Raw genomic sequence first — 11845 nt, 5'->3', positions numbered from 1 at the left:
TAAAATAAGAAGCACCTGCATAGACAAACAGCTATGCGTGCATGCGCGTGCGACTTTGATCAGGGACAAACACAGCACATTTGCCGTTTGGTAAATTTATGTATTTTGGGTCAAAAATGAACACCACCAAAACAGGACACTGAGAGGACTAATAGTTTTGGAGAAGCCACGAATATTAGCTAATGTTGCTAATTACATTTTTGACTCACTCCTTTCCAGCAGTTGGCAGTAAATCATCTTTACTGACTTTATTTAGTAAGTTCAATGTAAGTGCATAATATTATTGCAAATATGTTAAAAATACATGGTTGACACAAGAACATGAAAACACTTATTTCCATCGTGGTCCATTTAAAAATTAAATGACAAAATAGAAGTAATAATAATGATCATGGGGTCAAAGATGAATGGTGCCAAAACAGAAATAGGACTAACTTTTTGGAGAAACTACAGATATTAGTTAATGTTGCTAATTACATTCTGGACTAACAAGCCATTCCAGTAGGGGGCAGTGCGAGCGTGCATGATTTTATTTAGTAAGTTAAATGTAAATACATGAAATAATTGTAAATACATTAAAAATGCATGGATGACACAAGAAAGTGAAAACAGTTATTTCCATTGTGGTCCATTTAAAAACTAAATGAAAAAATAGAAGTAATAATAATAATTGTGCGTATATGATAACAATTTATACATTCATTAAGGCAGTAAATTAACATTAAAAATTACATAATTAACAGGAAATAAAAAGGTTGAGTTCTTCTTCTAAAAATTGTTGAGATCTAAGGTTCTACAAACATTCTGGACTCTCATGCCATTCCAACTCTTTGCTTAATTTATTACCACCCTTGAAAAATGTCAGCTCCCTATTTTATAAACACTACCCAATCTAGAGCCCATGAATTCCCACGGGCAACACGCTAGTGTGATCTTTATTTCCTCAAATTAATACAGTTGTGGTTGGACGTTTCATCACAGGTATGAATGTCATGGTAATTTTGAGCTTTTATTGATGTCCTTGAACTGTTCTTGTGTTAGATTGTTATGATTTGACAGTATGCATCATTAATAACTTAAAAAACTAGAATTGGACGCACAGTTTTGAATTTAGTTTGTCTTCTCTAATTAATTTAGGAAACAGCATGACACCATGATTGAATGGTCGTTATGTATGGTTGGGTTCAAAACTATTGGTGGGCAAGTTGTTGCCACCTAGTGGCGCATTTCTTTTATTTTTCACCTCTCTGGTGTTACCACACACGTGCACCTCGAGCTCAGGTTCACAAAAGTTGTCTTTCTTTGCTCTCTTGTTGCTCCCACGTGTGGTTAACTGAGGGCATTTCTGAATGCATTTGACCATGAACGTGCACATGAATGTGCCCTGTGGGATTTGTTAGTTTATTCTATCATTAACTCTGATTGTGGCCTAATGCCTAAGTTTCTGCCAAGCAGTTTCCTCTCCACTCCCTCACATTGTCTGTCTCTCTTTCTCCTCAGAGATTCTCTGTAGTAGAGTTTGTGTCAGCCCGATTCATCTTGTTCCATGGCTGAACCATCTCAGCCTCCTCATTATCACGGGTGTGAGGAGATATGGTGCTGAATGGTCTTGTGGCATGTTCGTAGGTGATGTGGGGTATTCGGGTTTGAGATGCCCAGGAGGTCCACGTCTCACGTACTGTACATACAGAAAGATCTTCTACTTCATGGTGACCTTACTGTTCCTCCACACTCTTCTGAGTCTGGATGTGGGATTTATCAGCAGCTGCTACTTGCTGATGTTTCATAAATATAGATTTTTTTCAGGTTACACACAAACTAAATTTTGTTCTTACAATGGCGATGTACAACCTTTTCTATGCTCAGTTTGATAAATGAGGGACCTCCTGTGTCCTTTTAATATATCTGTGATCCACTCTGTCACTGAGGTGTGACGGATAAAGCAGAAGACCGCAGTCTCTCCAACACAGCCACTTCATAGTTATAATGGGTGTCTTTGTGGCTTCCCTCACTCAGCTCCTTAGTACACACAGTTTTTGATGGCAGTTTGCTCGAGAAAGATTCACTGGTGCCATGCACCAGTGTGCTCGGCCAGGTGAACCACAGGCGTGTGCTGGGCCAGGTGAAACACGGGCGTGTCCTCAGCCAGCTGAACTACGGGCGTGTCCTTGGCCAGGTGAAACACGGGCGTGTCCTCGGCTACCTGAAACATGGGTGTGTGCTGGCCAAGTGAAACACGGCCATGTCCTCGGCCAGGTGAAACACGGGCGTGTGCTGGGCCAAGTGAAACGCGGGCGTGTCCTCGGCCAGCTGAAACACAAGCGTGTCCTCGCCCAGGTGAAACACGGGCGTGTCCTCGGCCAGGTGAAACACAAGCATGTCCTCGGCCAGGTGAAACACGGGCATGGGCTCAGCCAGGTGAAACATGGGCGTGTGCTCGGCCAAGTGAAACACGGGTGTGTGCTGGGCCAGGTGAAACACAGGTGTGTGCTGGGCCAGGTGAAACACGGGCGTGTCCTCGGCCAGGTGAAACATGGGCATGTGCTCAGCCAGGTGAAACACGGGCGTGTCCTCAGCCAGGTGAAACACAGGCGTGTCCTCAGCCAGGTGAAACACGGGTGTGTCCTCAGCCAGGTGAAACACGGGTGTGTCCTTGTCCAGGTGAAACACGGGCATGTGCTCAGCCAGGTGAAACATGGGCGTGTCCTCAGCCAGGTGAAACACGGGCGTGTGCTCGGCCATGTGAAACACGGGCGTGTGCTCGGCCAGGTGAAACACAGGCGTGTCCTCGGCCAGGTGAAACACAGGCGTGTCCTCGGCCAGGTGAAACACGGGCGTGTCCTCGGCCAGGTGAAACGCGGGCGTGTGCTGGGCCAGCTGAAACACAAGCGTGTCCTCGGCCAGGTGAAACACGGGCGTGTGCTCGGCCAGGTGAAACACGGGCGTGTCCTCGGCCAGGTGAAACACGGCGTGTCCTCGGCCAGGTGAAACACGGCGTGTCCTCGGACAGGTGAAGCACGGGCGTGTCTTCGGCCAGGTTAAACACAGGCGTGTGCTCGGGCAGGTGAAACACGGGCCAGGTGAGACACGGGCGTGTCCTCGGCCAGGTGATATACGGGCGTTTGTTTGGCCACGTCAAGCACGGGTATGTGTTCGGCCAGTTGAAACACAGGCGTGTCCTCGGCCAGGTGAAATAGGGGCGTGTGTTCGGCCAGGTGCACTTTTGCATTTTGTGGATTTGGATGCATCTAGCACGACTGCAAGAATTCTGTGAAGCTTTTACCAGAATGATGACTGTGGTGATGCACTGACCAGTAATTGTTCAATGAGGATGAGGCAGAAGTTTTATTCTGTGATTTATTGAAAGCCAACAGTCTGTTTTTTTTGTTTTTGCCGGTTTTGGTTTTTTGCTCCTGCAGAATGGTCACAGGATGATGGTGCAGGTTTGACTCCGGCAGGGATGTGAGCAGCTGTGTGTAGCGTGCTGGTTGTTGGCTCAGAAGGGCGTGGCATTGTGTGCGGTATGTATTCCCATCAATAGCTGGTGTCTGGCTGTGTGCTCCACGCCCAGTACGTTTCCCCTTCAGGCATTCAGCTGTTTGTTTAAGAGGCGTGTCACAGTAACACTGACTGTCCCTGAAAACACGTTTCAGGGGTTACAAATGTACATTCCTGATCCTGATTAGTGAGCATAGTGTGCTCCCAGACGGATTAAGGAAAGGTAAAAATATTACAGTATAAAGAAATGCTCATTAATTTTCCTTAATCCCCAACCTGCTCCCAGTGTGTACGTGCTGCCATGCACATGCACACTGATGTGTGATGAGTCTGTTACCTCCATTTCCACAGAAATACACAGCAATTACCATTTAAAAGAATAATACAGAGAAATAAAACAGTTCTTTCGGCTTCTTCTTTTTTGCTCCGGGTCAACATGGCAGATTCAGTATGGATCATGTTGATTCATGTTGATTTGCCACGTTTTACACCAGATTGCCTTCCCTGATGCAACCCCACGTTACACAGAGCACAGGCAGGGGCGGACTTAATCGGAGAACCTTTTACTTTGAAAATACGTGCATTGAGCACATGCTGCCCATTGTGGGGATATAAAAAGAAATAAAAAGCCAAATTAAAAACACCAAAGTGTATGAGCAGTTTAAGTTGATTTTTCACACACACACACACACACACACACATATATATATATATATATATATATATATATATATATATATATATATATATATATATATATATATTTTTTTTTTTTTTTTTTTTTTTTTTTTTTTTTTTTTTTTAATTCAGATTTTCAAAGGCACTGCCAGTTAAAGGTTTGGACACACTTTTCCAAACTTCTGACTGGTAGATTATATTTCTGTATTCCCATGTAGTTTTCATTTATTTCCATGTAGTTTTAATTTTTACCCGAGGCCATCAAAATATGGCTATTGGGTGTTGTGAAGGCTTTGCGTCTGTTTGTCCATCCGTCTGTCTGTCTGTCTGTCTGTCTGTCTGTGCTCAGCATAAGTTCAGTCCTATTACTGTCAGAGTCTTCAAATTCACAAAGAACATTCTTGGGACAGACCTTGGACAAGTTCAAAGATGGCTAACTTGGACCTATTTTAAGAGGTTAAAAAGTCACATTATGTTTCATTCTGTTCTGTTTTGTTGTTGTTTGTTTTGTTTGTTTTGTTTGTTTGTTTGTTTGTTTGTTTGTTTGTTTTTTGGGGGGCCGGGGTAACAACTAATCAGAGTAGACCGGCACCGTGATGTCAGCGGCTGGTTTAGCTAGCTGCAGACTCTGTTTCATTTGTATGTAAATACAACCTCTTTCTCATATTATGTAAAAGATAGTGAGAAATAAACATTTCTAAAACTGAAAATGCTATTTTTGGAACCTGATAACACCCCTGGACTGATTTACAAGACATCTTGCGAACATCAGTATGCACACTAACCTCCGCTAACTCAAAGCTAACTTCCTAACATATGCATGTTACTACTGCAAATAAGTATTTCAACACCTGCCAATCAGCAGAAATTCTAGCCCTTAAAGACCTGTTAGTCCACCTCTAAAAAGTCCACCTCCACTCCACTTATTATTCCAAATTAGAAGCACCTATTTGAGGTCGTTAGCTGCATAAAGACACCTGTCCGCCCCATACGATAAGTAAGACTCCAACTACTAACATGGCTAAGACCAAAGAGCTGTCCAAAGACCCCAGAGACAAAATTGTAGACCTCCACAAGGCTGAAAAGGGCTGTGGGGCAATTGCCAAGCAGCTTGGTGAAAAAAGATCAACTGTTGGAGAAATTATTAGAAAATGGAAGAAGCTAAACATGACTGTCAATCTCCTTCGGACTGGGGCTCCATGCAAGATCCCACCTCATGGTGTATCAATGATCCTAATAAAGGTGAGGAATCAGCCCAGAACTGCACGGGAGGAGCTGGTCAATGACCTGAAGAGAGCTGGCACCACTGTTTCCAAGGTTACTGTGGGTAATACACTAAGACGTCATGGGTTAAAATCATGCATTGCACGGAAGGTTCCGCTGCTTAAATCAGCACACGTCCAGGCCCGTCTTAAGTTTGCCCATGACCATTTGGATGATCCAGAGGAGTCATGGGAGAAAGTTATGTGGTCAGATGAGACCAAAATAGAACTTTTTGGTCTTAATTCCACTCGCCGTGTTTGGATAAAGAAGAATGCTGAGTACCATCCCAAAACACCATCCCTACTGTGAAGCATGGGGGTGGAAGCATCATGCTTTCGGGGTGTTTTCTGCACATGGGACAGGACAACTGCACTGTATTAAGGAGAGGATGACCGGGGCTATGTATTACGAGATTTTGGGGAACAACCTCCTTCCCTCAGTTAGAGCATTGAAGATGGGTCGTGGATGGGTCTTCCAACATGACAATGACACAAAGCACACAGCCAGGATAACCAAGGAGTGGCTCCGTAAGAAGCATATCAAGGTTCTGGAGTGGCCTAGCCAGTCTCCAGACCTAAACCCAATAGAAAATCTTTGGAGGGAGCTCAAACTCCATGTTTCTCAGCGACAACCCAGGAACCTGGCTGATCGAGAGAAGATCTGTGTGGAGGAATGGACCAAAATCCCTGCTGCAGTGTGTTCAAACCTGGTGAAAAACTACAGGAAACGTTTGACCTCTGTAATTGCAAACAAAGGCTACTGTACCAAAGAAGACAATGCTCATATGGCTGAGGGTATTTTAGCATTTTGTTATATTTATATTTAGTTCCTTACTTTAATACAGATTTATTCTAACATGCAGGGAATAGATGGATTAATGAGTCCGTCACCTCCGTTTTTATCTTCCACCTGACACAGTTTTGGTTTTCACACCCTTCACTATTGTTTTGGGGAATTTTGATAGATTAAATTATATAATATTGGTGTGTTTACTAAGCATCCTTGACGTTTTCATTGCTTAGCTAATTGTAGTCACAACTTCGAAACAAGACAATTTACTGCTTTTTGTAGAGATAAAATTAATATGGAACAGAACTGAGTTCAGTATAGTGGTCCGACCTGCAACAATACAATACAATTATTCATGTGGCCCCTTGGGAAATCTAATTGCCCACCCCTGTCTTAAGGGATCACGAGCATGTTGCATGGTCCACAGGTTGTAGATTGGGTTGTGTTTATGTTTATTTATTGTTATTATTATTTATTTATTATTGTGTTTATTTAAATTATGCAAAGTTTCTATAATGATTTTAACTGAAGTGCCGGAAATGATAAAGTTGTGTGAATAATTGTATTTATTAATTGGCACATTTAGCAGTCGATCTGTTCTGTGTAAGCCTGATCCCATCAGATCTCAGAAGCTAAGCAGTGCGGGACCTGGTTTTATTTGAATGGGAGACCTCTTTGGAACACTGGCAGCTGTGTGTGTTTCTCCAGGTTACACTAGAGTTGCGTCAGGAAGGGCATCCGGCATAAAAGTTATGCAAAATATCAATGCGGATCTGGCTGTATCCACTGTGACAACCCTGAACAAAAATGGGAGCAGCCCAATGTACAACAATAACGACAATTGGCACATTTAGTTGATGTCATGTTTTGCAGAGGGCAAGGTTGATATATTTCCTTTATTCAGAGCTTGTCTGTTTACCAGGGACTGATTAATGGTGATATCAATGTCCATTGTTCACTGTTCTGTCACCATGTGTCACCCAAGCTCCACCTATTTATGTAAATATGAGTTCGCTGTGATGTAGATAAAACCCTGCCAATATGGCAAACCCAAAGGAGCAGTTTTTGGGCTTCCAAACGACTCATCCGTGTCTCTACAGACAACATATCGACAATGTCATACAGGGTTTGTCCAGTATGTATATATATATATATATATATATATATATATATATATATATATATATATATATATATATATATATATATATATATATATATATACGAGGTCTATTAGAAAAGTATCCGACCTTATTATTTTTTTTAAAAACCATATGGATTTGAATCACGTGTGATTGCGTCAGACAAGCTTGAACCCTCGTGCGCATGCGTGAGTTTTTTCATGCCTGTTGGTTGCGTGATTCGCCTGTGAGCAGGCTTTGAGTGAGGTGTGGTCCACCCCTCTTGGCGGATTTTTATTGCAAATAAATGTCTGAACGATTTGGAGCTTTGCTGCATCAATTTTTTTCCAGAAACTGTGAGAGACCTCCAGGTGGACACCGTTTGAAAATTTATATGGCTTTCAGGGACGATTTTATGGGGATTAAACTGATTACGGAGTGTTACTGCCGCTTTAAGGACTGCCCACAACTCCTGAGAGCGCGGCGCGCTCCCAGCCCCCATCGACAGACTAACACCCCGCTGAAACAACCAGATCATTTCCAACGTGAAGGCTTTGTTGATCCGGGACCTCGTCTGACTTTCACAAAAGGCAGAAGATGTGGACATCAGCACTTTTTCGGCACATTCCACCGTTACAGGAGTTTTTTCATGGAAAGAAAAGCGGAGGGACGCGCCATGGAGCCGTTCATTACGCGAGACAAAACCACCTCTGTGTTGGTCTCACAGGACAGCTTTCAGGTGGATTTCAGACGGATTCTGGTTGCTTTTCAGTCGTGTGACCATCCGATTGTAATTATGCATGAGCTGGACATGCCCCAACATGTCATGTAAGCTTCATCACGGCGTTTCTTTGCGTCGAGCGGCTGCACCGCAACGCGCGGAACTCCTCCGCACGTCTGTCTTAATGTGCTGAAAAAGTGCTGATGTCCACGTCTTTTCACAATTCCTGTGCTAGTCACATGACATACCGGATCAAGACAGCGTCCAGTTTAAAAATGAACGGCACATTTCACTGTTACAGGAGTTTTTTTTCATGGAAAGAAAAGCGGAGGGACGCGCCATGGAGCCGTTCATTACGCGGGACAAAACCACCTCTGTGTTGGTCTCACAGGACAGCTTTCAGGTGGATTTCAGACGGATTCTGGTTGCTTTTCAGTCGTGTGACTATCCGATTGTAATTGTGCATGAGCTGGACATGCCCCAACATGTCATGTAAGCTTCATCACGGCGTTTCTTTGCGTCGAGCGGCTGCACCGCAACGCGCGGAACTCCTCCGCACGTCTGTCTTAATGTGCCGAAAAAGTGCTGATGTCCACGTCTTTTCACAATTCCTGTGCTAGTCACATGACATACCGGATCAAGACAGCGTCCAGTTTAAAAATGAACGGCACATTTCACTGTTACAGGAGTTTTTGTCATGGAAAGAGAAGCGGCTCCACCATGCGTCGCAGCGGAGCTGCATGGCGCAAAGAAACGCCATGATGAAGCTTACAGGACATGTTGGGGCATGTCCAGCTCATGCACAATCACAATCGGATAGTCACACAACTGAAAAGCAACCAGAATCCGTCCAACACGAACTTTAAGTAGCAATTGGATCCAAAATTGTTCTCAGCTTGCAAACACAGTCAGATAGTTCAGAAACAATCCTGACAACGTAGTTTGTAGTTGCTGCTGTGCAAAAACAAACCCCACCATGTTGTTTTTAAGATAAGTGCTGTTGCCGCTAGTGTGAGCACACCCGGTGGTTGCAGCGTGCAATTGCACAAACGTATGGTACAAAATTGCACGCTAAATGGAACACAATACCAATGGTACAAATAATCCGTGTCATGTGACATACAAACCACCAATCAAATAACAAGGATCTATTCAGGCGTTTATAAATATATATATGCAGTCTGGAGAATTTCAGTGATCAGTACTACGGTTCTGCCATCACCTCCCCAAATAACATGCATTGTTCTTGTTTGTTGCTTGTTGTTTTATGTCATTCTTTTTCGCAGTCCTTGTTGGCATCTTTGTTACTGTTGCAGTGTTTTTGCTGGTGTGTCTCAATGTAACCGCTGTTTCAGTGTATTATGATTGTTTGTTTTTGTAGTGTGTCGCCCTTAATTCATGTGAAAATTCAAAGGAGTAGCAAATGGCCCCTAGAATATTAAAACTTGTATATTCTTTATGGTGGGAGCATGTCGTGACCCACATCAGAGTGATGTATACAGACAAGGGGCTAAAGAAAAACAGAAAAAATCTAAAATAGTTTAATCCTTGTTGGCATTTGCCCTGAGTTCTCTTCATTATCACGTCTTCATGTTTCACCTACAAATGACTTTGTGGCACTCAGGAGGGTCCCCGCCCCACAGTTAGGAACTATGTTCTGTGAGGCGGTGGTTCAAATGGATTCTTCTTTTGGTGTGTCTAAATCATTAAAGTTAAAACAACAAGAACATCAAAAAACATGCACGCAAACAAAGTTTTAAAATATGCCAGGGTGGTGTGACAGGATGCCACCCAATGTGTGCCAACTATTCTCATGGTGACTGACAAATAAAACAGCACAAGTACCGTAGTTGACGCAAACCCTCCTGTGAACTCAGTCGAGCTGCTAAATCTGTTCCAGCCTGCCGTCATCAAACTGTCAATCATTTACTGGCTTCAGGCTTCTGCCTGCAGCACAGGTGTTACATGATGACCTGCCAGCCGGGAACAAGGCCAAACAGGTCAGTGCCCGCAGGAATGCACAGGTGTGTCTCATTGCTGCAGGAATGACATGAGAATTCTAAAGAGGTTTTTGTTTCGGATCGAAATCTTTCTCCTTTCTTTGTTAAATATTTAACATTTAACAAGCTGCATTAATCTAAAGATTGCTGGATTGTGTGACTTCCAGGTAGTGTTCAGAATAATAGTAGTGCTATGTGACTAAAAAGATTAATCCAGGTTTTGACTATATTTCTTATTGTTACATGGGAAACAAGGTACCAGTAGATTCTCACAAATCCAACAAGACCAAGCATTCATGATATGCACACTCTTAAGGCTATGAAATTGGGCTATTAGTAAAAAAAGTAGAAAATGGGGTGTTCACAATAATAATAGTGTGGCATTCAGTCAGTGAGTTCGTCAGTTTTGTGGAACAAACAGGTGTGAATCAGGTGTCCCCTATTTAAGGATGAAGCCAGCAACTGTTGAACATGCTTTTCTCTTTGAAAGCCTGAGGAAAATGGGACGTTCAAGACATTGTTCAGAAGAACAGTGTAGTTTGATTAAGAAGTTGATTGGAGAGGGGAAAACCTATACGCAGGTGCAAAAAATTATAGGCTGTTCATCTACAATGATCTTCAATGCTTTAAAATGGACAAAAAAAAAACAGGGACGCGTGGAAGAAAATGGAAAGCAACCATCAAAATGGATAGAATAATAACCAGAATGGCAAAGCCTCACCCACTGATCAGCTCCAGGATGATCAAAGACAGTCTGGAGTTACCTGTAAGTGCTGTGACAGAAGATGCCTGTGTGAAGCTAATTTATTTGCAAGAATCCCCCGCAAAGTCCCTCTGTTAAATAAAAGACATGTGCAGAAGAGGTTACAATTTGCCAAAGAACACATCAACTGGCCTAAAGAGAAATGGAGGAATATTTTGTGGACTGATGAGAGTAAAATTGTTTTTTTTGGGGGGGGGGGGGTCCAAGGGCCACAGACAGTTTGTGAGATGACCCCCAAACTCTGAATTCAAGCCACAGTTCACAGTGAAGACAGTGAAGCATGGTGGTGCAAGCATCATGATATGGGCATGTTTCTCCTACTATGGTGTTGGGCCTATATATCACATACCAGGTATCATGGATCAGTTTGGATATGTCAAAATACTTGAAGAGGTCATGTTGCCTTATGCTGAAGAGGACATGCCCTTGAAATGGGTGTTTCAACAAGACAATGACCCCAAGCACACTGGTAAATGATCAAAATCTTGGTTCCAAACCAACAAAATTAATGCCTCGCAGATGTGAAGAAATCATGAAAAACTGTGGTTATACAACTAAATACTAGTTTAGTGATTCACAGGATTGCTAAAAAAGCAGTTTGAACATAATAGTTTTGAGTTTGTAGCGTCAACAGCAGATGCTACTATTATTGTGAACACCCCCTTTTCTACTTTTTTTACTAATAGCCCAATTTCATAGCCTTAAGAGTGTGCATATCATGAATGGTTGGTCTTGTTGGATTTGTGAGAATCTGCTGAATCTACTGGTACCTTGTTTCCCATGTAACAATAAGAAATATACTCAAAACCTGGATTAATCTTTTAGTCACATAGCACTACTATTATTCTGAACACTACTGTACCTCATCATTTATGTTCATAAAACTCAACGGTGTAGAACCAACACCCAACAGCCTGGGTCTGATTTATTAGTCAATAAACAATGGTTTTTTTTTTTCATTGATTAATTATTTAATCAATGGAGAAATGCAGGTGTCATTCCAGCATTTTAG

At 42.7% G+C, this 11845-nt stretch overlaps 1 protein-coding gene across 1 annotated transcript in view; it reads right to left on the bottom strand.

The window, feature by feature from the left end:
* Positions 1 to 2062: 2062 nt before the first annotated feature.
* LOC117528761 overlaps positions 2063 to 11845 on the bottom strand; it is a 73099-nt gene continuing 63316 nt past the window's right edge. Inside the window, exons 3-5 of the mRNA XM_034191391.1 lie at positions 3429 to 3636; positions 2239 to 3027; positions 2063 to 2203 (exon numbers count right to left, since the gene is read on the bottom strand). Coding sequence (XP_034047282.1) covers positions 2063 to 2203; positions 2239 to 3027; positions 3429 to 3636 — 1138 coding nt within the window. The remainder of the gene's footprint in view (positions 2204 to 2238; positions 3028 to 3428; positions 3637 to 11845) is intronic.

The sequence above is a fragment of the Thalassophryne amazonica genome, chromosome 16 (genome assembly GCF_902500255.1).
Source record: "Thalassophryne amazonica chromosome 16, fThaAma1.1, whole genome shotgun sequence".
NCBI lineage: Eukaryota > Metazoa > Chordata > Actinopteri > Batrachoidiformes > Batrachoididae > Thalassophryne > Thalassophryne amazonica.
The sequence above is the reverse complement of the archived record's forward strand: the minus strand, read 5'-3'. Positions and strand labels throughout refer to the sequence as shown.